The 22,420-nt window shown below is 48.3% G+C and overlaps 1 protein-coding gene across 9 annotated transcripts in view; it reads right to left on the bottom strand.

The window, feature by feature from the left end:
• The window catches only part of PHKA1 (phosphorylase kinase regulatory subunit alpha 1), an 81,479-nt gene that overhangs the window by 58,545 nt on the left and 514 nt on the right, over positions 1–22,420 (bottom strand). For 4 of the 9 annotated variants that reach the window (XM_037909783.2, XM_037909784.2, XM_037909785.2 and 1 more), the window contains exons 2-5: positions 11,611–11,769; positions 6,233–6,280; positions 4,440–4,608; positions 1,716–1,798 (exon numbers count right to left, since the gene is read on the bottom strand). In XM_037909783.2, coding sequence (XP_037765711.1) covers positions 1,716–1,798; positions 4,440–4,608; positions 6,233–6,280; positions 11,611–11,769 — 459 coding nt within the window. Of the gene's footprint in view, positions 1–1,715; positions 1,799–4,439; positions 4,609–6,232; positions 6,281–11,610; positions 11,770–17,658; positions 18,134–22,420 lie in introns of those variants that run through there. The other 5 variants (XM_027818608.3, XM_043521722.1, XM_037909787.2 and 2 more) reach the window with 3 other exon arrangements.

Raw genomic sequence — 22,420 nt, 5'->3', positions numbered from 1 at the left:
ACTAAATAGGATGGAAGTAATAAATCTCTGTATAACACAGTCACACAAGGCAGAGAGAATTCTGCAGGGTCCCAGACACCTAAAAACACCTTTATAATAGTCCCTAGCTCTTACATACTAATTTTCATCACTAGATCTCAAAGCGCTTCATCTTTAAAGATTTTATCTTCACACCCCCTGGGAGTCAGGGCATAGCTGTTACCTCATTGTACAGATGGAGCTGAGGCCAGGACAGTAACTAAGGCCACACAGGGAGTCTGTGACAGAGCAGGGAATCGAACCTGGGCCTCCCAAGTCCTAGGCTAATGCCTAATCACTAGGCCATCCTTCCTCTAAGAGGGACAGGCAGCTGGTCTCAAGTCTTGCTTTCAGTATTTGGTCTTGTTCAAATATGTTTTTTTATAAATGGATAAAATTCAAACCACCACCCCTGCCCTCCGGAAAAAAGAAAAAACCACATGGCTTGAGGTTGCTGTGCTGGCTGGAGCAGCCACCCTCGGGAGGGACGACAATTAAAGCTCAGTTCTATGGGAATTAGAAGACTGCCAGATTTTATTCTTTTTAAAGTGACCGCATCCTAAATCTGAAACAAGCACTTACCTGGGACTTTTCATCTATAGATCTCAGATTGATTGATCCACATAACAATCCTATTTTACAGGCGGGGAAACCAAGCCACAGAAAAACAGCGACATGCCCAAAGTCATTCAGTAATACCGGCAGTAGAACCAGACACAGGACTCTGGACTCCTGACTCACACTCCAGTGCCCCTAGCCATTGGGCCATGGAAGTCTTCCACTTCAATCATTTCACCCTCCAGCCAAAAATGCGTGAAACACACTTCAAAATTCTCAACTGATGCTGACAAAATGTATGAACTTTAAAGAAAAATTACGTGATCACTTGAGTGCTAGTAAGCGTCCCAGGGTAACAGGCAAAATGCACGTTCAAAAATAGCTGGAGGATAGGAATGTGCATTTGGGTTACATTAGTGAAGGCTCAAGGGGGCAGACACTCAGGGTTGGGCTTACTTTCCATGCAGGATGCTTGAAAGGAAAATCGGACTGTATCCTAACAGCCATTGTTCTTTGAAGTAATATCAGGGGTTTCATTGCTGCTAGCACAAAAGTTTAAGTAGAAAACATTTCAGAATAAATCACTTCCCTTTAGTGGGTGTGACGAGAACTCCCCTGCTGTGTCACAGGAGCTATCACACCAACAGTGATTCTCCTTTGGCTCACATGGGTCATGCTTTAAGCAGGATCAGAAGGAGGGAGTGGAGCACAACATCCCTGCACAGAGCCACTGGCAGCTGAAAGGTTCCTCTGGCGCTAATGTCCCTGACACCCACAGACAGCAGCTCTTCCACCCCCAATGCCCTGGCATGGAGAGGCTCAGCTCCCCAGTGCTGCTGTGACAGCAAAGAGCTGCTCAATACATTTCCTTTTGCTGTTTGACCAGCCCCAGCAGTAAGTTCCATGCATTGGCCGGAAAGCAGATCTTCATTGTAGCAGCACAGGCATGTCACACCAGGGCTAGGAAGAGACCAGTAAGCTTTTCATGCTACGCCTATGGCCCTACACAAGTGCAAACCAACTCCCTCAACACACACCCCCCCAGAGGCCAAACCACCTTGCCAGCCAGCAACAGATGCAGGAAAACCAGGAACAATCTGGTTACTAAGCCAAGGCCTATTTGTGGAAGGGCTACTCACTGCAGTTTTATACGCTGCTTCGATGTAAAACACAACGTTCTGTATGAAATTGACTTCGTCCAGACTGTAGATAATGTGAAGCCCTGAAACAGAAAAATCTATGAACACATTGGCTGACTGCCTAGCCAATCAGTTGTTAGAGGTCCATTACTCTTACCCATTTATCTTATTAAAATACATACACACTAAAGCCTCCGGATCACACACTTAGATAAGAATTCAATCAGCATGTCACTCATCTCTTCCCCACCCCCAGCCTTTGTTGTGTTCTTCACAGCCCTCCACCCCCCTTGCTGTGTCTCATCCCTATAGAGACCTCAATCCTGCAATTAACTCCACACAAGAAAAGCACGAGGAATCCCACAGACTTCCATGTGGGTCCTCCCCTGTGGAGTAGCTTGCAGGCTCAAGGCCATGGACCGTAAGCAATTTTGGTGCAGTGGCTCCTTTCCCTGTGTTTGAATGTTTCACAGATGCCAGTCATGCATTGCACTTGTAGGACAACGGATTAGAGCCTGCAGGAACTTCATACAGACACAGGAAACTAGCGTGCAGCAAAATGCCGTTATCTGATCTGTCAGCGTTCAGAGTGCACCACGAAGATACACGGAAGCTACAAGCCAGGCACTGAGCCTGCCTGGAGCCTGTGGGCGCTACAAATAACATCCACTGGAGAGTGAAGCAGGGGGTTGTTTTCCTCTAACATTCCCCAGCATCCTGTACCTCACAGAGAAGGTGACAGCTGAGATGCCACTTCAGTCCCAAATGAGGGTTACTTGTACACACGGAGTCTAGTCTACGTCAAGGAGTTCCACCAGTTTAACTAGTGTGACTGCCCGTGTGGATGCTCTCATGGCAGCTAAACCTAGTGTATTATTTAGCATCACCCTTTTAGTTTAACCCATGCAGCTTCTGTGTTTAGACCCACCTTAGACGAGAATGGAGAGTCTGAGCCATTTAAAAACAAAGCAAGTTTCACCCTAGTGAAGGCACCAACTTGAGACCTCTGGAGACCAGATACCTCCATCCATCCACCCATCCCCGGAACAGGTACATATCAGGCTGAAGCAAAAGAAGCTGCCTCCACACACTTGCCCCTGCCAACAAGCTTCAGCCCAGACCCAGGCAACCTGGGCTCCGTAGCACACTCAGTCCTAGGTCCATCTTGTGAGGCTGCCAATTATACTGGTGTATTTTGGGCACCTGTCTCCTAGGAACTGATCTGAGGCCAAATCAACCACCACCAAAAAGCCACCGGAGCAGCAACTGAGCTCAATCTGAACCACACTCCTCTGTCCCCAGCACCCACCCAATCTGAACTGCCGTATTATGGGACCTGCCAGCCAAGTCTAGCCCTGGGATAAGCAGGCACAGCTATGCAGGCTTCAGCCCTGTTGCATCCACTTACTCTAGGGCTGAATTTGAACCTGTGTTGCCTGCAGCTGCCAGTCACATGCCATACTTGTAGGACAGCAGATTAGAGGTGGTAGGGACTTCATACAGATACAGGGAACCAGTGCACAGCTAAGTGCTGTTATCTGAGTGGTCAGCGTTCAGAGAGCACTGGGGGATACGCAGTAGTTGCAGACTGGGCACTTGTTGGCTCAAGAGCCTATGTTCTCTGTTAACACTGTCAGTTCCTCCTGATTTCCCTTCGTCTGCATGCATCGCCTTTGGAGGTCCTGCACCAACCAGCGTATCCCGGCCACCTCTGAACAGCGGCTCTGCATGCTGAGCTCACTCTGCTGTGAAGCCTATGAAGGAGGACACTATGTGTTGGGAGCGTGCCCTAAAGTAAGTGCTGCTCCACCTTCCTTACAAAGCCACCTCTAGGCCAGCACGAGCTGGTTTGCCGAGCCGTCAGGCAAGTTTCACTGTTGCTCAAGAGACATGCGTTCTCTAAAGGGCAAGGCTATTAAGGCTGGGGTTGAGAACTTAGGGCTCCAAGACATCCTCTGGGGACCCAGCACTGTGCACACCAGAAACACGCTTCAAGGGGCAGAGGGTGAATTACCTAAGTGCAGGAACAGCATATGACTGCTGGAAGCTGTCCCCTCCCCCCTGGCTGTGCCCTCTGTGCTGTTCCCCCAAGAGGCACAGCTCAGAGTCTCAGCCATGATTCTGGGTTTCTCTGTACAGGCGATAAGACAGCTGGTGGTGCTGGATAATACTCAGACCTGCTTCAGTGCCTTCCAGCGGAGCACCTCAAAGCTCTTTACACTCAGTCATTCATGAAGCCTCCCAAACCCTCTGAGGTAGGTTAGCATTATCACCTCCACTTTATAGATGGGGAAACTGAGGCACAGATGTGAGACATGAGTTGCCCAGGGCTGCACAATAAATCTTAGCAAAGCCAGGGACAGATACCAGATCTCCTGTATTCTAGGCTTTACTTTAAGCACTAGATCACATGGAGGGTAACACGTCGATAAACCCAGGAGCAGAGGAATTTTGTCAGGCTCAGGAGTAGTAGTTCACAGTTATGGACAGGGCACAGGACTGGAATTCAGTAGATCTTTGTCCACTTCCCAGCTCTGACACCAACCCCCTTATGGCCTTGGGCAAATCAATTCTCTCCCCACACTTCAGTTTCCCCACCTGTACCCCAAGGATAATAATACTTCCCCTGGTTCTCAGGGAGCAGAGAGGCTTAATTCATTAGCACACCAACGTGCTGCAATACCACAGCAATTAGCATCAGAGATGCCTAGATGTAAGTATTACCAGAGGCTGTCATTTGTGCCAACATGAGCAGGTAAATTGATGTGGCGTCTAACTGCAAGTGACCCCACTGGTCATCTCCAACCACAGTGGCACAGGTGTGGGTGTTGTACTTGGCATGGAAACAATCCTTGGGGCTCTGGCTGTACTTGAATGCCTCCACCTTATCCACCTGCAGCATTCAGTTAGAAAAAGAACAGACAGTTAGCTTCCCCAGTGCCATGCTCACAGCTGGGGTTGTGGGGCGGGCCGGGGGCACAGGAGGGCTCTAGCAGGGTGTCCTAGCCCAGCCCTCTATGGAGCCCTGTAGGCAGGTTATGAGAAACTGCAGAGTAAACAGCTTCAAGTTACAGGTTTCTTGGAACTGCCGCCTGCTAAGAACTGCCGGGGAGGGGGAGGAGAGAGAGACTTCACCCTGTTAGCAGGGGAGGGAGAGGCTCCTCAGGAACCCAAGACCTTGAGTATCCACCCAGTCCCCACAGCCTGGAGGAGGATTCTTTCACCCCCTGCCGAGGTCACAGCAAGCCACCAGTACCCGTTTTTGGGGACGGACAGCATTCTAGGTTTGCATGTCCGCAACCCAAACAGCACAGGCACTCCAGGTCACGTATGCCCACTCCAGCCACTGGCTGGATGGCAGCAAGGGAAGCAGGCAGACATTTGGTGGTTCACACAGGCTGTAACCGTTTGCGGCGTGACTGTGTCATGCCAGGACCCAAACATTCTATTCCACTTCTTATGCCACCCCAACATCATGGTAACTGATCCAGCGGATAACACGGATAGCACTGGGAGTCACTGCAGCATTTTGTACTTGAACGCCAGAAAGCAACAAAAAATATCACTCTGGGCCATGCATGTTCTGAGAACGAAGGGGTTCTGAGCTCTGGCACAGCAGGTACAAGCCCAGGGGAAAGGAGCAGTCATATTAGAGCTAGGTATTATTATTAGCCGGGTGTCTAGCTGGGGCTTGGCACAGTTGGCATTAGTACTGAATGGAGAAGATCCACCTGGAGGGATTAGACTGTGGGTAGCAGCCTTTCCGTCTCCCCAGCTGATGCTGTGGGGACTTCTCCGTTAGGAGGCAGCTTGCTGGAACACACTGGGGCCCAAAGGGTACGCAGGAGCTGGGAAACAGCCACAGGTGGTTCAGAGATGGGGTGGGGGGCAGTAAAAGGGAAACAGTGATTCAGAAAAGGACAAGAGCACAGATTGGCAGCAACAGAGACCAGGGGACCTTATGGGAACAGAGTTGGGATTCATTCACACTTGGTATCATTATCAGGGCCTAAAGGCTGAGATTTTAATCCCATTTGAGACAGGAAATTCCAAGCCCATGGTACTTTACTTTCATGCCTCAACAGGCTACAGGGCCACACAAAACTCCACTGCCACAAGGGGAGGAGTTCTGGCCACAGGGGGACCCTTCCCAGGTGTGTTTGCATCATACAGCACGCCTAGAAAAAGGGGTCACTTTGATGGTATGAACACAAAGCGATTGACGGAGGCAATGCCAGCGGGGCAATGGGATTGGCAACCTGTTGGGGAAGGGATTCCTTTAGGACACTAGGCTAGCGCAGGTAAGAACACTAGTTCCATGGCATGGACAGAACGTTCAGTGACTGGATGGATACTGGGATCTAGGCTTGTTTTAAGCCTTCCCCAAAAGACCCTTGTGTCTGTGCCAGGACTGCTTTTTTGTCATCAGTTTGATGGCAGATCTCTGCTGAGTCAGTGTGTTACAACAGGAGAATTTCAGCTCTACAGGGGATGGGGAGACACCACCTGTACCATACCTGTCTCATCATGCACTGCAGCAATCCCCGCATCAGTTTCACTACACTCTGCAGAAAGGAACGAAAAACAGGCCTGTTAAACACATCCCCGGATGGGAAGAGCACTGACTCAGCAATGGCATTTGGCTCATGACCTTTCAAGAGCCCTGCGGCCTGTAATTATACCCGCAGCTCTCATTCTCCATGGCATTTACTTTCTGGGTAAGTGGCTGAGAGAGGAGCTGCTGGGGCAGAGCAGATCATGAGGGACAACCTGATCTGCTGCTGCGGGAGGAGAAAATCCCTAGGACTGCATCAGCCTTGAGTCAGTTAAGGCAAAGGACAAAGTTAGGACATTTATACCTACAGAAAGAGACTCTGGACTGAGGGGAGAGAGGGAGAGGGAGAGAGAGAGGTCAGTCGTTATGAGTGGAGCCAGTCTGTCCCGCACGGCACAGCACACCTCTGCCTTTACCTGCAGGACCCCAGAAGGGAGTGGGAGACACCAATCTGACAGTTCCCCAGGGAGCAGGACCCCTGTACTCCTCCTCCTTCCTCAGTAGCCCAACACCAACAGGGGCAAATTCAGATGTTGCTGAGACATGTACTGCTCATGTCCAGTGCCATATGGTGCTGCCAGAGCCCCAGGAAGTAACCCCTGGATCTCCCTGGGGAATCAGGGCATTTTTGCTTAGATGGTGGCCCAGACTGGGCAATGCCCACCCCTCCCCTAACAGAAGACAAACAAGGCTGCACACTGCACGTTGGGCACTATAGCCAGGGAGCCCCCAGCTGATCAGCCAGTCTGGGTCCCCATGCAAAGCCTGGAGCAGGCCTGCTGAGGATCAAGAAGGCAGAGCATGAGCAGGGATGCTTCACTGAAAGCAGACCTTACCTATGGGCACTAGGCTTGCAGCATCATCAACAGGTCCCACCACATCACACTCAGCACAAACACCACATTCCGATTTAAAAATACAAGTAATTTAGCTGTGCTAGCTAGTCATATCCCTCAGCCAGACAGACACTAACCCCTTTGTCGGGAAAAGAAATCCAGCTCTTTGGCGCTCATCAATTTAATTTATAACATAACATTGATGGAAGAAAGTGCCTTATTCTAGTGGACTCTTTGTTGTCCTACTACTGCAGATCTCTGGAATAAACCTGGGTTCAGGGGGCCTATCATCTGTACTCTGAGAAAGGCACACGCCTCAGGATTCCCAGCAGGATATCTGGATCCAGTGGTTAAGATTGGCCAGCTGTGAAGTTAGTGTCTAGAGTCAGATGCCCTCAACACATGTGTTGAGGGCGTGGTCCAGCCCTCCTCCTCAATACAGCAGTGACAGACATTCAGCATCCAAGCTACTCACCAGCCCAAGTAACACTGGCGTTAGCTCCTGATATCACCTGAATGATTCCCTGCCTGACACAATCCCACTCAGGTCTGTATCGCCAGCCAGGTCCATTCTGTTAACAATTCCAGCTTTGCGTCCCACCTGTCATCTCTGCCCACTCCCACCCCTGTGCCTTTTCCAAACTGCCCCCTGCATCGGGTCTGCAATTATACTCCCATCTTGCCAGTAGCAGATCCCCACCATACTGCCTCAAACCCTCGCCATATTCAAGGCCCTCTTAATGCTCAATTCTTCTGTGTCATCCACAAGAGGTGAATAATCCAACCGTAATACAGATCCTGGCCCACTGCACGCAGTACTTCAGCTATAACATCCCACTGCCCTGTGCCACTGAAACTGGGTAGTTAGTTATTCTCTCTCCCCTAGTCAGTACTCTGGTTTTTCATGTTGCCCAAGATATCCCACACAATAGAGTGTGCAGAAATACCTTAAGTGTCTCTCTCTCTAGAGGTGCTAGCATTGAGCTGTAAACATTCCAGCCATGCAGTTTTAATGCACCTATCTCTGTAATGCAAGCTTTACAATGCCACAAAAGACACTATTCCTGGACCTACCCTCCATTCCTCACTAGGCTGAAATAATTGATTCCAGAGCTGGGCTGGCACAGGATCAGGGAGTTGCCTGATTCTCTCCCCACCCCATTGAAGGGAGCATCGAGTCCTACATTCCTGCCCAAAGGAGTCAACTATCTACAAGACAAGAAATACAAGGGAAATTGAAACCACCCACCAGGGACGAGTAGGTGATGCACATCATGGGAGGAGAGGGTCTGAAATGCCATCCTGCCAAGGCAATCAGCTTCCCCATTAGACTATATGTTCCATGTGTTTTTCTGGTTGCAAGGCTCCACATGGAGTGGATTTAGGGATTTAGTGAAGCCAGTGGTTAGCATGCTATGAGAAATAAGCCTGGCTCTAAAATGTTTGAGTCATCAAGTGTTTGATGATTTAGATGATACAAATACAGATTCCCCAGAGTTCTAAGCAGCTCTGCTTTAGACACACACACACACACGAGCTGTTCGCACTCCAGAGTTCTCCTCTGATCCTAGTGAGATTTACTCAGGGAACTCCCGGGGCTCACCTGGAATTTTTCAGCAAGATCCAGGTCAGAGAACAAACCCTTTGGGCTTGACTATACTTACATTTTATAGCGCTCAAACTTGCTGGCTCAGGGGTGAGAAAAATCACCCCCCTGAGCGCAGCAAGTCAGAGTGTAGAACTGATCAATGAAATTGTTTTTAATTGTTCACTTATTATAACTTCATAAGCAACGTTTTATGAATGAAACATTCATTCACAAAACCGGTTACCCCAATAACTGACTAATTGAGTTTCACTTTCAATCCAATTGCTGCTTAAATCGCTGAAACTTACGATGTTGAAACAGTGTAACTTCTGTTCACTGTTTGCCATTCCTTACACTTGTACATATTATAACTCAAACTCCATTTTAAAATGCTCACTTCATTTTGTAAAAGCTTGCTGCAACCTTCATTTTTGCAAAACCCTGCTGTAATCTTATTAGTTTAGATGTGTGAAGGAGGTATGTATGGATGATGGAATCAACCTCCAGCACCAGCCTGTCGGGATGAAATAAAGTGTAAACACTCAACAGCTGAAGATGCAGACAACAGCCCTGACAAAGTAAGAGGAGTCCACCCTCAAATGAAAAGAACAAAAGTACAATTGAAGAAACATCAAAGCCAGGTCCTAGGCTGAAAGTCATGTCTGCAATTGATGAGTGATCAATGACACCAAACCCAGAGGCAGCGTGACACAGCAAGACCTATAGACTCTGGATTCAAACTAAAGCCTATAAAAAGGATGGGTGAGATGGAAGACTTTGGAAGGTAACATTCTTCTGCCAACACGGAAGGGCATCAGTGCATGCCCAACAGAGACCCAGTTCTTCCTCGTGCCCGGCTTTCCTGGCCAGCTAGCCACCACAAGCTGCAAACCCAAGCCATGAACTCAAGCTACATTCAGGACTGGTAACTATACAGCAGCTGCAGAACCTGTGTGTGTGTATGAACGAATGTGTGAATGAATGTGAAACTGAATGGAATGTTATAGCTATAACTGACTGCCTACTATGATTGTTTTTGTATTCACAATAAATGTGATTTTTTGTCTTACCCCCTTTAATAAGATCCTGCTGATTTTTATTTTATTGGTATAACGAGCGCTTTAAAGCGCTCTTGTTATAACAGGCTCCAAGCGCTGGGAGCTGTGTTCCCAGCGCTCAGAGCTAATCTCCTTGTGGAGGTGGATTACCAGGAGTGCTGGGAGAGCTCTCTCCCAGCGCTCGCCCACGACCACACTCGCACTTCAAAGCGCTGCCACGGGAGCGCTCCCATGACAGCGCTTTGAAGTTTCCAGCGTAACCACGCCCTTTGGCCGAGAACAGCTTTTAGATCCCTGGCTTTCCCTATCTGGGGCCTTAAGATGCTATCAGCAGCTTGAAGAGCAGCAGTCCAGAATGGCTCCACATTTCCTTTGGATATTTCTGGGGTTAATTCTGAATGATAAGGATTAACAAAGACTCCTTCCCTCAATCTTCTATCTAAGGTACTTCTATGGTCCCAACCCCAATACCAAGGTATTGAGAACCTCACAATCCTTAATAAATTCATCCTCATAACATCCCATGAGGCAGAGCATTGCTATCATCCCCATTGTACAGGTGGGGAACGGAGGCCCAGAGAGGCTGAGTGATTTATTCAAGGTCACACAGTGTCTGTGTTAGAGCAGAGAATTGAAACTTGGGGCTACCGAGTCATAGGCTAGCACCCTAATCACTGGACCATCCTGCCTCTCTTCTTACGGCTGAGCAACATGAAAGAGAGCAACAACAAAATTGGAAATATGGCATGGAACTTTAACAGATACACAGCCCACCCATCACATACAGATCTCCCCAGAGAGGGATTTGTTACAGCATAGGTTAAAGGGCAAGTGACACGTGATTTGCCCGAATTTAAGCTATCCCAGAAGGCTAGGTGCAAGGGGAGAGATTGTGTGTGGTGCTGGGGGCCCGTGATATACAAGAGGACAGCCTAGATGATCTGGCCTTAAACTCCATGGGTCTGTTACTATGCTCTTGCTGTATCTCCAATGTCAGACCTTTTGGGGTTTGTTCATTTTATGTTAGCCTGACAAACAAGACCCCATGGCAAGTGAACTAGATTCTACTCCCCCATTGCAGAGTAAAGAATCTTCAGCAGCTTCAAAGGAACAAAGACAGAGGGGGAGGGAATTTTATTGAATTAAATATGAAAGTGATTAAGACATTCAGAATAGAATTCCTTTTCCATCTGCCTAGTTATGATTCTTACACCAGTGCCCATCATTGTGCTATCAGATCCCCAATTGTGTAATTCAATACTAAGTTCACTAGTGCCCCTACATTTCCACTGTGCTGCAAAATTCTCTGGTGAAAAAAACCATGTAGAAGGTTCTGTGGATTGGGGGAGGAGAGGTGGGGAGATTGGAGGTTTCAGCAGCTGAGACTTCTGGCTCCAAGGAAGCATTTGGGGATTGTGGGATAGATACTGTAGATAGAAGCTTCACTCAAATGGAGAGCAGTCCTGTTAACTCCAAAGCCTAATGGTGACAAACACCCTGGTGAGTGGAACTGGAGAAGTTCACTCCTCTCAGAGCGATTGTTTCAGGCTGTCGGCAGGCAGACAGACAGACTTTGGGTGCATCTGTTAACCTTAAATGTCAGAGCCAACTAGAAGGGCTAGAAGCCTTAATCTTGAAAGAAAAATCAACAGTTATTCTGGTGCACTGTTTTGTGAGTAAAGTGGAATTCCACAGCAAATTCCTCTACTACTGTGTGATGAAATACAGGGGGCCCTGCTTACAAGAAGAGATTAATCTTTAGTTCAGTCTCCAGTGTTTAGAGAATTTGAGTTGCATGCGAGTCTCGGGACATCAGCTGTGAGCTTTCCAAGCCATCCCTCCCATACGTTTCTCATACCTGCTCCAGTTCGTATGCCTTTGCCTTGTCCTCATCACGGTCTGCATTTTTGCGGTACGCCAAGCCCAGGCCCCACATGGACAGCACACTGTAGACGTTATCCCGGACCCAGGCATCTTTATGATCACTGCTGGCTGGGAGCAATCCTGTCACCGGGTCCTGCAGCATGAGGGGAGGTCAGGCGAGGGAGGAAAAGAGACAGGAAATCAGCCTTCCAGTCCTGAAAACTTGTGGGAAGGCTGGCCATTAGGTAGATAAACAGGTTGTGAATGGGAGAAAACTAGAGAGACTTGTTTATCCACGAGGTAAACATAATAAAAGGGACAACAAGGGCTCAGTGTTATATGCTAAGGCATCATCAGCTTACTTATCTCATTACCCATCTGGCCCGCCATTACCACGAGGTCTTCATCTTACCCCCCTATGAAGTAGGGAAGTGCTTCTCTCCCCATTTTACAGATGGGGAAGCTGAAGCACAGAGTCTCAGTAACTTGGCCAAAGTCACACAAGGAGCTATGGAAGAGTGGGGGGAACTGGACCTTGATTTCCCAAGTCCTGTGCTGGTGTCCTAGCCACTGGACATTCCTTCCTCCCTAGAATCTCAAATTCTCTGGGGCTCAAGACATCTCATTTTTGAAAAGCTACAAACCCGCAGTCACCACCACAGATCACAATGCTGCAAAGGCAGATGTTTCACAAGGGACAGCCAGAAATGTAGCAGACACCTTAAGAATGCAGAGCTCTTAGGACCTACTTTGAAAACTTCTGCCTAAGAGATCTAACCCTTTCTCTGGAAGCACCACGTTCTGCAGGAGGTGACAGGCAACTGCCAACTTCCCCAGGGTCTCCCCCCAAAGTGACTTGTGGGCAGGCGCGTATTGTGATGTGAGCACAAGGGACTGCGTTCCATACACTGCAGGACTCAGGCTTGAAGTTTGGAAGAAGAACATCAAAGTTTAAGACTCTTTGCTGCAAAGTCAATCAGGCCACTGCATTCCTCTGTGCAGCCAGATGCTCCCAAGGGGCCCAGCAATCCGCCAAGGTTGTTCCATCATGCATGTACATCCCAACAGCAGCAGGACATGACCCCGGGGTTCTACAAAACTCAGTAGATGTTAATCACAGCCTGAATCATCTCAGTCATTCCTACAGCATAGCCAACCAATGGGGTCGAGCCAGACAGTCAAATTCCAGAATGAGCCTGTCAAGGTTCTTTCCCCACTCTGAACTTTAGGGTACAGATGTGGGGACCTGCATGAAAAACTCCCTAAGCTTATTTTTACCAGCTTAGGTTAAAACTTCCCCAAGGTACAAACTATTTTACCCTTTGCCCTTGGACTTTATTGCTGCCACCACCAAGCGTCTAACAAATATGTAACAGGGAAAAAGCCCCTTGGAAACGTCTTTCCCCCAAAAATCCTCCCGAACCCTACACCCCCTTTCCTGGGGAAGGCTTGATAAAAATCCTCACCAATTTGCATAGGTGAACACAGACCCAAACCCTTGGATCTTAAGAACAATGAAAAAGCAATCAGGTTCTCAAAGAAGAATTTTAATTGAAGTAAAAGAATCACTTCTATAAAATCAGGATGGTGAATACCTTACAGGGTAATCAGATTCAAAACAGAAAATCCCTCTAGGCAAAACCTTAAGTTACAAAAAGACAAACACAAGAATATACATTCCATTCAGCACAGCTTATTTTATCAGCCATTTAAACAAAACAGAATCTAACGCATATCTAGCTAGATTACTTACTAAGTTCTAAGACTCCATTCCTTTTTTGTTCCTGGCAAAAAAAAAAAAAGACAGAGAACCTTTGTTTCTCCCCCCTCCATCTTTGAAAGTATCTTGTCTCCTCATTGGTCATTTTGGTCAGGTGCCAGCGAGGTTATCCTAGCTTTTTAACCCTTTACAGGTGAAAGGGTTTTTTCTTCTGGCCAGGAGGGATTTTAAAGGTGTTTACACTTCCCTTTATATTTATGACAGAGCCATTACACCAGCTCAGTGCACTGATCCTCTCTGCTGAGTCCAATCCAGCCAGCCATCCACCAGCCACACACCAAGGGTTTGCCCAGCACAGGAGCACCACCCTTTCCTCTCACACATTTTTGAACTCCCTGGGTCCTTATCACCCGCTCTGCTCAGGAATCTGCCATGGGCAGCAAACCCAAATATTACTGCATTACAAAGAGAATCTAGGATACGCCACTAATTGCCAGAGCGTTGTTTGGAGTCTGAGCAGGAGCAAGGCTACTCCTCCAAGAGGATAGCTAACGTGTCATGTGGGCATTGCAGCACCATGCAGCCTGGCATTTGCAAAGATCATGACTGACATGTAAACAGACACCACTGCATTTGTACCAGGTTCCTGCCAAACTCCCTCCACCAGTCCTATGATCTCAGTGCACCCGGCCTAGTTTTAAAACCCCATTCACTAGATCAGTTGCTTCAGTGTAACACAAACACTCATTGTTTGGGACCCCTTTCAAGGGCCTGGCGGGGAGGGTGCTCTCTCAACTGAAGAGGGCAGGCTATACACAGTGGAAAAGGCTTTCCCACGGCTATAGCTAATCTCAGTTAGCTTCAGAGCTTTCCATGGCTGAATCACAACTGGTCAGAAAGGCAGAGGAATACTTTAAACAATGGGATGCTCTTTATTTGATTTAGGTACCTCTATCCCTCCGTACACAGGCCCCACCCACACCACACTGTTTGCAGCATGCTGCACCCTGGGAGGAGGAAAGAAACCAGTAGGACATCTTCAGAGAAGTGATGGAGTACTTGTGGCACCTTAGAGACCAACAAATTTATTTGAGCATAAGCTTTCGTGAGCTACAGCTCACTTCATCCGATGTAGCTCACTAAAGCTTACTGTCAAATAAATTTGTTAGTCTCTAAGCTGCCACAAGTACTACTTTTCTTTTTGTGAATACAGACTAACACGGCTGCTACTCTGAAACCAGAGAAGAGATAGTTACTCCCCTGTAAATCTGCTTCTCTGAAGACCCCACATGACTCGATTCCCCGCCACTCAGCTGCCTTCTCTCAGAAGTGTGCATTTCCCTCACCCCCACTCTACCCCCCCACCCACCAATGACCTCATCCTGTTATATCCAGATTCTTTGGGGATCTAGGACACTTTGAATTTGGGGGAGTTAGCCGCTCAGAAGTCTGAAATTGAATGCTCTAGAAGGACTGCCAGGCCTGACAATTGGTCTCCATATGCAGATGAATGGCCTGTGGCTCAGAAGGTCATGAATTTGAGAGCTCTGGGAGCTCCAGCCTGTAATGCACTAGGGAGCTGAAAAACAAGGAAGCAAGATCCGCTTCCATATTAAAATTGCCTCCACCCCCACCCTTGCACACATACATTATTGTGGTGTTAACCCTGGATGCTGGCAGGTTTGCAATAAGCACTTAGACTAGAGCCTGAAGAGTTTGTGAGGACACCCACCAGGTAAAGGACGATCCAAAAGAGAAGGGCACCATGCCCAGACACTCCCCTCTCCTCAGTCACACAGATCTGCCCTGGTGAGAAGCACAGCCCCCTGTTCCTGGGATTCCAAAAATGGCACTGCCTTTGGACCCTCACTGGGGGCACCATCCTTCATAGCAACCTCTGCACAGTAGATGTTAGAAAATTGAAGCCTCCTATCCCACAGTCTCCCTAGGCCAAGGCTTTCTGACTTGATGTGAGGATCTCCATAACCCACCCCCTCCACCATGCCTCTTAGCGTATGTCTATGTTGGCACTGTAGATGTAATTTCCAGCTGGGGTAGACATACCCATGCAAACTCTAAGCCAGACCGAATACAATCCCTTCTGAGACCCTAGACACATACTTGGGTGGCTAGCTGTCCCATCACTTGCACTTCTACATCTACACTGTAGTCCTAACATGCTAGTTCAAGCAGAGCTAGAGCAGGTACGTCTTTCAATACTAGCAATCACACCTTCCAGTTCCAGCTTAGACATACCCTTAGCATCTGATCTGAGGGGGGAGGGGTTCCCCCCCCCCCACTATTCTACCCCTCCCTTAACCTCTACTTTTTAAATCCTCCCCTGGGGAAAGCTCCAGGCCCTACCTCAGCTACTACTCATACCCCTCCAAATCAGATATAAGGTGAAATCAACAAAATGCTCAGTCTTTTCACTGCTGCCCACCAGACTCTGAATACCAGCAAGGGGAACTGACCAGGCAAGTTAATTTCACTCTGCAACAGCCTGGGGAAAAATAAGAGCAGCAGCACTGGAGAAGTCTGTCTGCAGATTCAGAAAGACAGTGCTGTATGGTGACAGCTGGAAAGTTTTCTTTATTAAAAAAAACCCTGAGTTTTGGTACAATTTTAAATGAAGATTTACATCCTGCAGGAGATGATGGCCTTCAAGTTCACAGCTCTCAGGAAATATTTCCTATTAACTAATGATGAGTATATTTTTTTAAAAACCTGACATATAATATTTTAGAGACACAAGGTAGAGGAGAACTTTTATTGGATCAACTTCTGTTGGTGAGAAAGACAAGCTTTTCAAGCCACACAGAGCTCTTCTTCCGGTCTTTGAAAGCTCGTCTCTCTCACCAACAGAAGTTGGTCCAATGAGAGATATTACTGTACCCACCTTGTCTCTCTAATATTCTGGGACTGACACTACTACAACTACACTGCACACATATAATGCTTTACATTTTCAAAGTGATGTGTAATTAATCTTCTTAATAACCCTCAGGCAGGTATTATCCCATATTACAGAGCAGGAAAGGAGGAGACAAACTTTGTTTAAAGCCACGAAGTCAATGGCACAGCCTGATTAGAACTCAGTTCTTTGCCCTGGTCTCCAGCTCCAATCTTTAACCATGATGCAATCTGCAGAGAACGAATCACATGGATTTAAGAAGAATAAGAAGGGTACGTAGAAGTTTGGGCTTGAACAACCTTGACAGCTTCTTTAGTTTTTCAAGGGTCTATTCAACAAGTATAACTGCATTAAATAGACCAAACATGTGGATCAGCTCCTGGTTTCTTCTTGTTCTAGCATAGTGAAGAGTGCACCCTCATTTTATGTGACATAGGATTTAGTTCATACATGTTCTCTAAACAGAGATTCATTTTACTGAAGATTAGCAGTGTTTCTGCTCTCATCCATATGGGTTGATGGCATGCTCTCCCTGGTTGGCCTATGCATTTACAGACTGTATGTGCATGCTCTGCTCTCTGGATTTGAATCAAATGATCCAAGCCCCTTAAAGAAAATCCATGATATGAAACGTTTCCCAAAATACAACTCAAGACACCCAGCTAGTGATAGTGAAAGTGCAAAGTTGTCACTTGGATTGACAGGGAAACTGAACAGCGAACACAACATTCACAGAAAGGCAAGGCGACTCAGTGGTTTGAACACAGGACTGTAAATTTCTAATTTCTTTCCTCCCAGAGAGGAAGGCTGGTCCAGCGCTAGCCCTACTCAAGAGCCCTAATCTTAATTCTTTCTTGTGTGACCTTGTGAAAGTCACTTAGGCCCAGACCCTCATAAGTATTTAGGCACCTAACTTCCATTGATTTCAGTGGGAATTAAGCACCAAATACCGTTGAGGATCTGGGCTGTAGCATCATTGTGCCTTGGTACCCCATCGATACAGTGGGGCTAGCAGCACTGCCCTACCTCACAGGGTGTTGTGAGGCTATACATTAGAGATTGCAGGATGCTTTCGGATACTACCAGAGAGAATTAGACAAGTACTAAAGATAGCTAGAGAATCCAAGCTCCAACACAGACGTGACATGTGGACTTGAAGCAGCTCTCTACCTAAGTTTCCCCATTTCCAACCTTGGATGACCCTATGCATCGGTGGGTGGCAGTGAGCTGGCAGAGTCTGCTAAGGATCTCGAGAATGGAGCAGCAGACTGTCCACACCAAGTGCCATCATTCCACCTGCCTGCCACCCCACTGCAAAGCACTGAGCCGAGCTCCCAGCCTCCAAGTCAGCGGGGCGCCCACCTCCCCTCGGCCGCCAGCAGCCGCCCTGATAGCTCAGCCCACCTCACCTGGTGACAGAGGATGGTCTGCTGCAGCAGCCTGGCATAGCCATCCAGCCTCACCCCGGAGTTACTCCTGCTCCTCATGGCTGGACAAAGGGGCCCCAGACCTCACTGGCCAGCAGCGCCAAACTCGCCAGGCGGCGGGAAAGAGGCGCCGGAGAGCTGTAGCCGGGCAGCGCGCTCTGGGCAGCTCCAACGAGTCGCCCCCCGCCAAGCGGAGCCAGCCTCTACTCAGAGCCGGCGCGGGGGAGGGAGGCAGGGCGCAGAGCGCAGCTCGCCGGGCGGGGTCCTGCTGCCGCCCGCAGACTCAGCTCGCCAGGGCCCTTCACAGGCGGCGGGAGGGGATCATGGCGGGGGAGCGCTCGGTCTGCCCCGCGCCAGGCTCAGCCCCGCCCGAGCGGACTAAACCCGGCCGCTACCCAACTCCTTCCCTACAGCTCGCGCCCGGCCCAGCCGCTGCCCCCGGCGAGCCACACCGGTACACTCTGATTGGCCGAGAAAGGAGGGGGCGGGACCTCAGACCCCCCCAGGTCCTGGCAGCACCATAGCTGCCCAGAGAGTCTATTAAAGGATGGGAAGTCAGAACAAGGCAGAGTGTATGCAGCCGGACTGAGCCGAGCCAAGCCAACAAGGACCGGGCGCGACGCCTCTATTTCCCAGAGCGACTGGAACGCTGCCGTCAGGACCCCATGAGCTACTGAGCTGCCAGGACCCAGCAAAGGCAACGTCTCTTTCGGAAGTTTACTTGTGTTTGGTTTCAGAGTAGCAGCCCTGTTAGTCTGTATCCGCGAAAAGAAAAGGAGGACTTGTGGCACCTTAGAGACTAACAAATTTATTTGAGCATAAGCTTTCGTGAGCTACAGCTCACTTCATCGGATGCATGCAGTAGAAAATACAGTGGGGAGATTTATACACACAGAGAACATGAAACAATGTGAAGTGGGCTGTAGCTCACGAAAGCTTATGCCCTAATATATTTGTTAGTCTCTAAGGTGCCACAAGTCCTCCTGTTCTTTTTTTGTATTTGGTTGTTACTTTTAGGGGCTTTAGGGAAAGTGCCGGACTCAGAGGGCGGGGAAGGTCTCAGTCGCACGCCCCCCCCCCCCCAGCCCCCTGCAGAACAGAGGGGGAACGGCACTGGGTTGGGGTATACACCCCTGGGCCCTGATGGTGTGCAAGGGAGACCACAGAGTAGTTCACGGAGCCACCAGCCTACCTGGGGTGCGTGTGTGTGCACCCAGCTCAGCGGGTGTGACACAGACATGTGACATATCGGTGTCTGACCATTTTCCTACTATTACAGCGAGGGGGTTGTGTGTGGTCTCTGCGGAGAACTAAGAACTAGCAGAGTGCTATGGTTACTGCCAGATGTTTATAGGCCGATAGCTGATGAGATGTGTAAAATGTAGAACATTAGGTTGCAAAACTGTTGAAGTGAGACTTGCCACCTAAGGTAAGGCAGGTCTCAGGACTAACTCAATCAACAGGGAGAAAAATGGACATCCCCGGACCCAGCCCATGTTTAATGTCCGATCCAGATCGAGACTTCAGCATTGACAAAGACAAACACATCCCAGGAGGGCTCTCTGAAGAGGGTGTCTCCTGCACTACTGTATGAGAGCAGAAGAAATGGCCCAAATTATCTAGTACATGAAGAGACTTTCTGCCAATGGGGGTGTCTCAGGAAAAGTGGTTCCCAACTCTTGGACTGGTCAAGTACTGCAGGGACTGACCTTTGAGTGAGAAGTAGATTATTAGAAAGGAAAGTAACCTGTCAATAAGTATAGGCTATAGATTGCCTCTTATGTTTTTCTTTTACCTGTAACCTTATGTTTCTAAATCCTTATATTTGATTTTATTTGAATCTTTAGCTCAAGCTTTGTTAAGTAAACTTCACCTTGGTATTACTTTAAACCTACACTTAACGGTAACGTGCTACAGCTGCAGCTTACAGGAGGCGAGGCAGTCTCCCATCACTATAGTTAGGGCCCTACCAAATTCACAGTCCTTTTTGGTCAATTTCATGGTCATAGGATTTTAAAAATCATACATTTCATGATTTCGGAAATTTAAATCTGAAATTTCATGGTGTTGTAATTGCAGGAGGTCCCAAAAAGGAGTTGTGGGGGGGATCGCAAGGTTATTGTAGGGGGGGGTTGCGGTATTTCTACCCTTACTTCTGTGCTCTGATGACGGAGACACTGCCTTCAGAGTTGGGCAGCTGGAGAATGGTGGCTGCTGGCCGGAAGCCCAGCTCTGAGGGCAGAGCCACCACCAGGAGCAGCGCAAAAGTAAGGATGGCATGGCATGGTATTGCCACCCTTACTTCTGCGCTGCTGCCTGCAGAGCTGGGTCCTCAGTCAGCAGCCGCCACTCTCTGGCCGCCCACCTCTGAAGGCAGCAGCTCAGAAGTAAGGGTGGCATGCTATAGTATTGCCACTCTTACTTCTGCGCTGCTCTTGGCAGGGCAGTGCCTTCAGAGCTAACAGCCACTGCTCTCCAGATGCCCAGATCTGAAGGCAGAGCAGAAGTAAGGGTGGCGATACTGCAACCCCCCCCCCCCCCAAAATCTTGTGACCCCATGCAACTCCCTTTTGGGTCAGGACCCCCAATTTGAGAAACGCTGCTCTCCCCTCTGAAATCTGTATAGTATAGGTTAAAAGCACAGAAAAGACCAGATTTCATGGGAAGACACCAGATTTCAAGGTCCGTGAAACGTTTTTCATGGCCTTGAATTTGGTAGGGCCCTAACTATAGTTAATCCATTTAGGTTCATGGAAGAATTTTTCCATCCACCTAGCATTGTCTACAGCGGGGGGTTAGATAGGTTGGCTTAGCTATGTGTCTCAGGGGCATGGATTTTTCACATTGGTGACCAACATAGCTATGCTGATGGAACTTTTCAGTGTAGACCAGCCCTCAGTGCCTGGTGCTGAGGAGACTTGAACAGAGGTGAAACCAGTGAACTGGGTACACTGCTTCCCCAGAGGCAGCAAATTGGGGTACATTGCAGATGCCCAGTAGATAGGGGACTGAGCTCTCTAGTGTAACAAAATGTAAATTGATAACGTGCATAGAAAAAGAGTGTGGCTCATGGAGTTCAGAGCAGAGTGCTTGTGTTACCAGTATTCAGAGTAACAGCCGTGTTACTAACATGCCCCTACTCTACTTGCGCTATATTGATGACATCTTCATCATCTGGACCCATGGAAAAGAAGCCCTTGAGGAATTCCACCATGATTTCAACAATTTCCATCCCACCATCAACCTCAGCCTGGTCCAGTCCACACAAGAGATCCACTTCCTGGACACTACAGTGCTAATAAACAATGGCAACATAAACACCACCCTATACCGGAAACCTACTGACCGCTATTCCTACCTACATGCCTCCAGCTTTCACCCTGACCACACCAAACAATCCATTGTCTACAGTCAAGCTCTGCGATACAACCGCATTTGCGCCAACCCCTCAGACAGAGACAAACACCTACAACATCTCTATCAAGCATTCTTACAACTACAATACCCACCTGCGGAAGTGAAGAAACAGATTGATAGAGCCAGAAGAGTTCCCAGAAATCACCTACTACAGGACAGGCCTAACAAAGAAAATAACAGAACGCCACTAGCTGTCACCTTCAGCCGGCAACTAAAACCCCTCCAACGCATTATTAAGGATCTACAACCTATCCTGAAGGATGACCCAACACTCTCACAAATCTTGGGAGACAGGCCAGTCCTTGCCTATAGACAGCCCTCCAACCTGAAGCAAATACTCACCAGCAACCACATACCACACAACAGAACCACTAACCCAGGAACCTATCCTTGCAACAAAGCCCGTTGCCAACTGTGCCCACATATCTATTCAGGGGACACCATCATAGGGCCTAATAACATCAGCCACAGTATCAGAGGCTCGTTCACCTGCACATCCACCAATGTGATATATGCCATCATGTGCCAGCAATGCCCCTCTGCCATGTACATTGGTCAAACTGGACAGTCTCTGCATAAAAGAATAAATGGACACAAACCAGATGTCAAGAATTATAACATTCATAAACCAGTCGGAGAACACTTCAATCTCTCTGGTCACACGATTACAAACATGAAAGTTGCGATATTACAACAAAAAAACTTCAAAACCAGACTCCAGCGAGAGACTGTTGAATTGGAATTCATTTGCAAATTGGATACAATTAACTTAGGCTTGAATAGAGACTGGGAGTGGCTAAATCATTATGCAAGGTAACCTATTTCCCCTTGTTTTTTCCTACCCCCCCCCCCCTTCCTCAGACGTTCTTGTTAAACCCTGGATTTGTGCTGGAAATGGCCCACCTTGATTATCATACACATTGTAAGGAGGGTGATCACTTTAGATAAGCTATTACCAGCAGGAGAGTGGGGTGGGGGGAGAGAAAACCTTTTGTAGTGGTAAACACCCATTTTTTCATACTTTGTGTGTATAAAAAGATCTTCTATACTTTCCACAGTATGCATCCGATGAAGTGAGCTGTAGCTCACGAAAGCTTATGCTCAAATAAATTGGTTAGTCTCTAAGGTGCCACAAGTACTCCTTTTCTTTTTGTGTTACCAGTAGTCAGCAGCTCAGCTGTGGGAGAGTTCCCCTGGTGGGCACAGACAAGGCTCTCTCACGCTGTAATCAGGTAGCAGTGATTCATCCAGAACACCTCAATTAACCCTGAAAAGTGTCACAGAGGGGGCAGGGAGATCTCTGTACTCCAGCTCAAACTTGCACAGC

Source organism: Chelonia mydas, chromosome 9 (genome assembly GCF_015237465.2).
Source record: "Chelonia mydas isolate rCheMyd1 chromosome 9, rCheMyd1.pri.v2, whole genome shotgun sequence".
Taxonomy (NCBI): domain Eukaryota; kingdom Metazoa; phylum Chordata; order Testudines; family Cheloniidae; genus Chelonia; species Chelonia mydas.
Note: the sequence above shows the minus strand (reverse complement) of the source record. Positions and strands in the feature narration are given on the sequence as shown.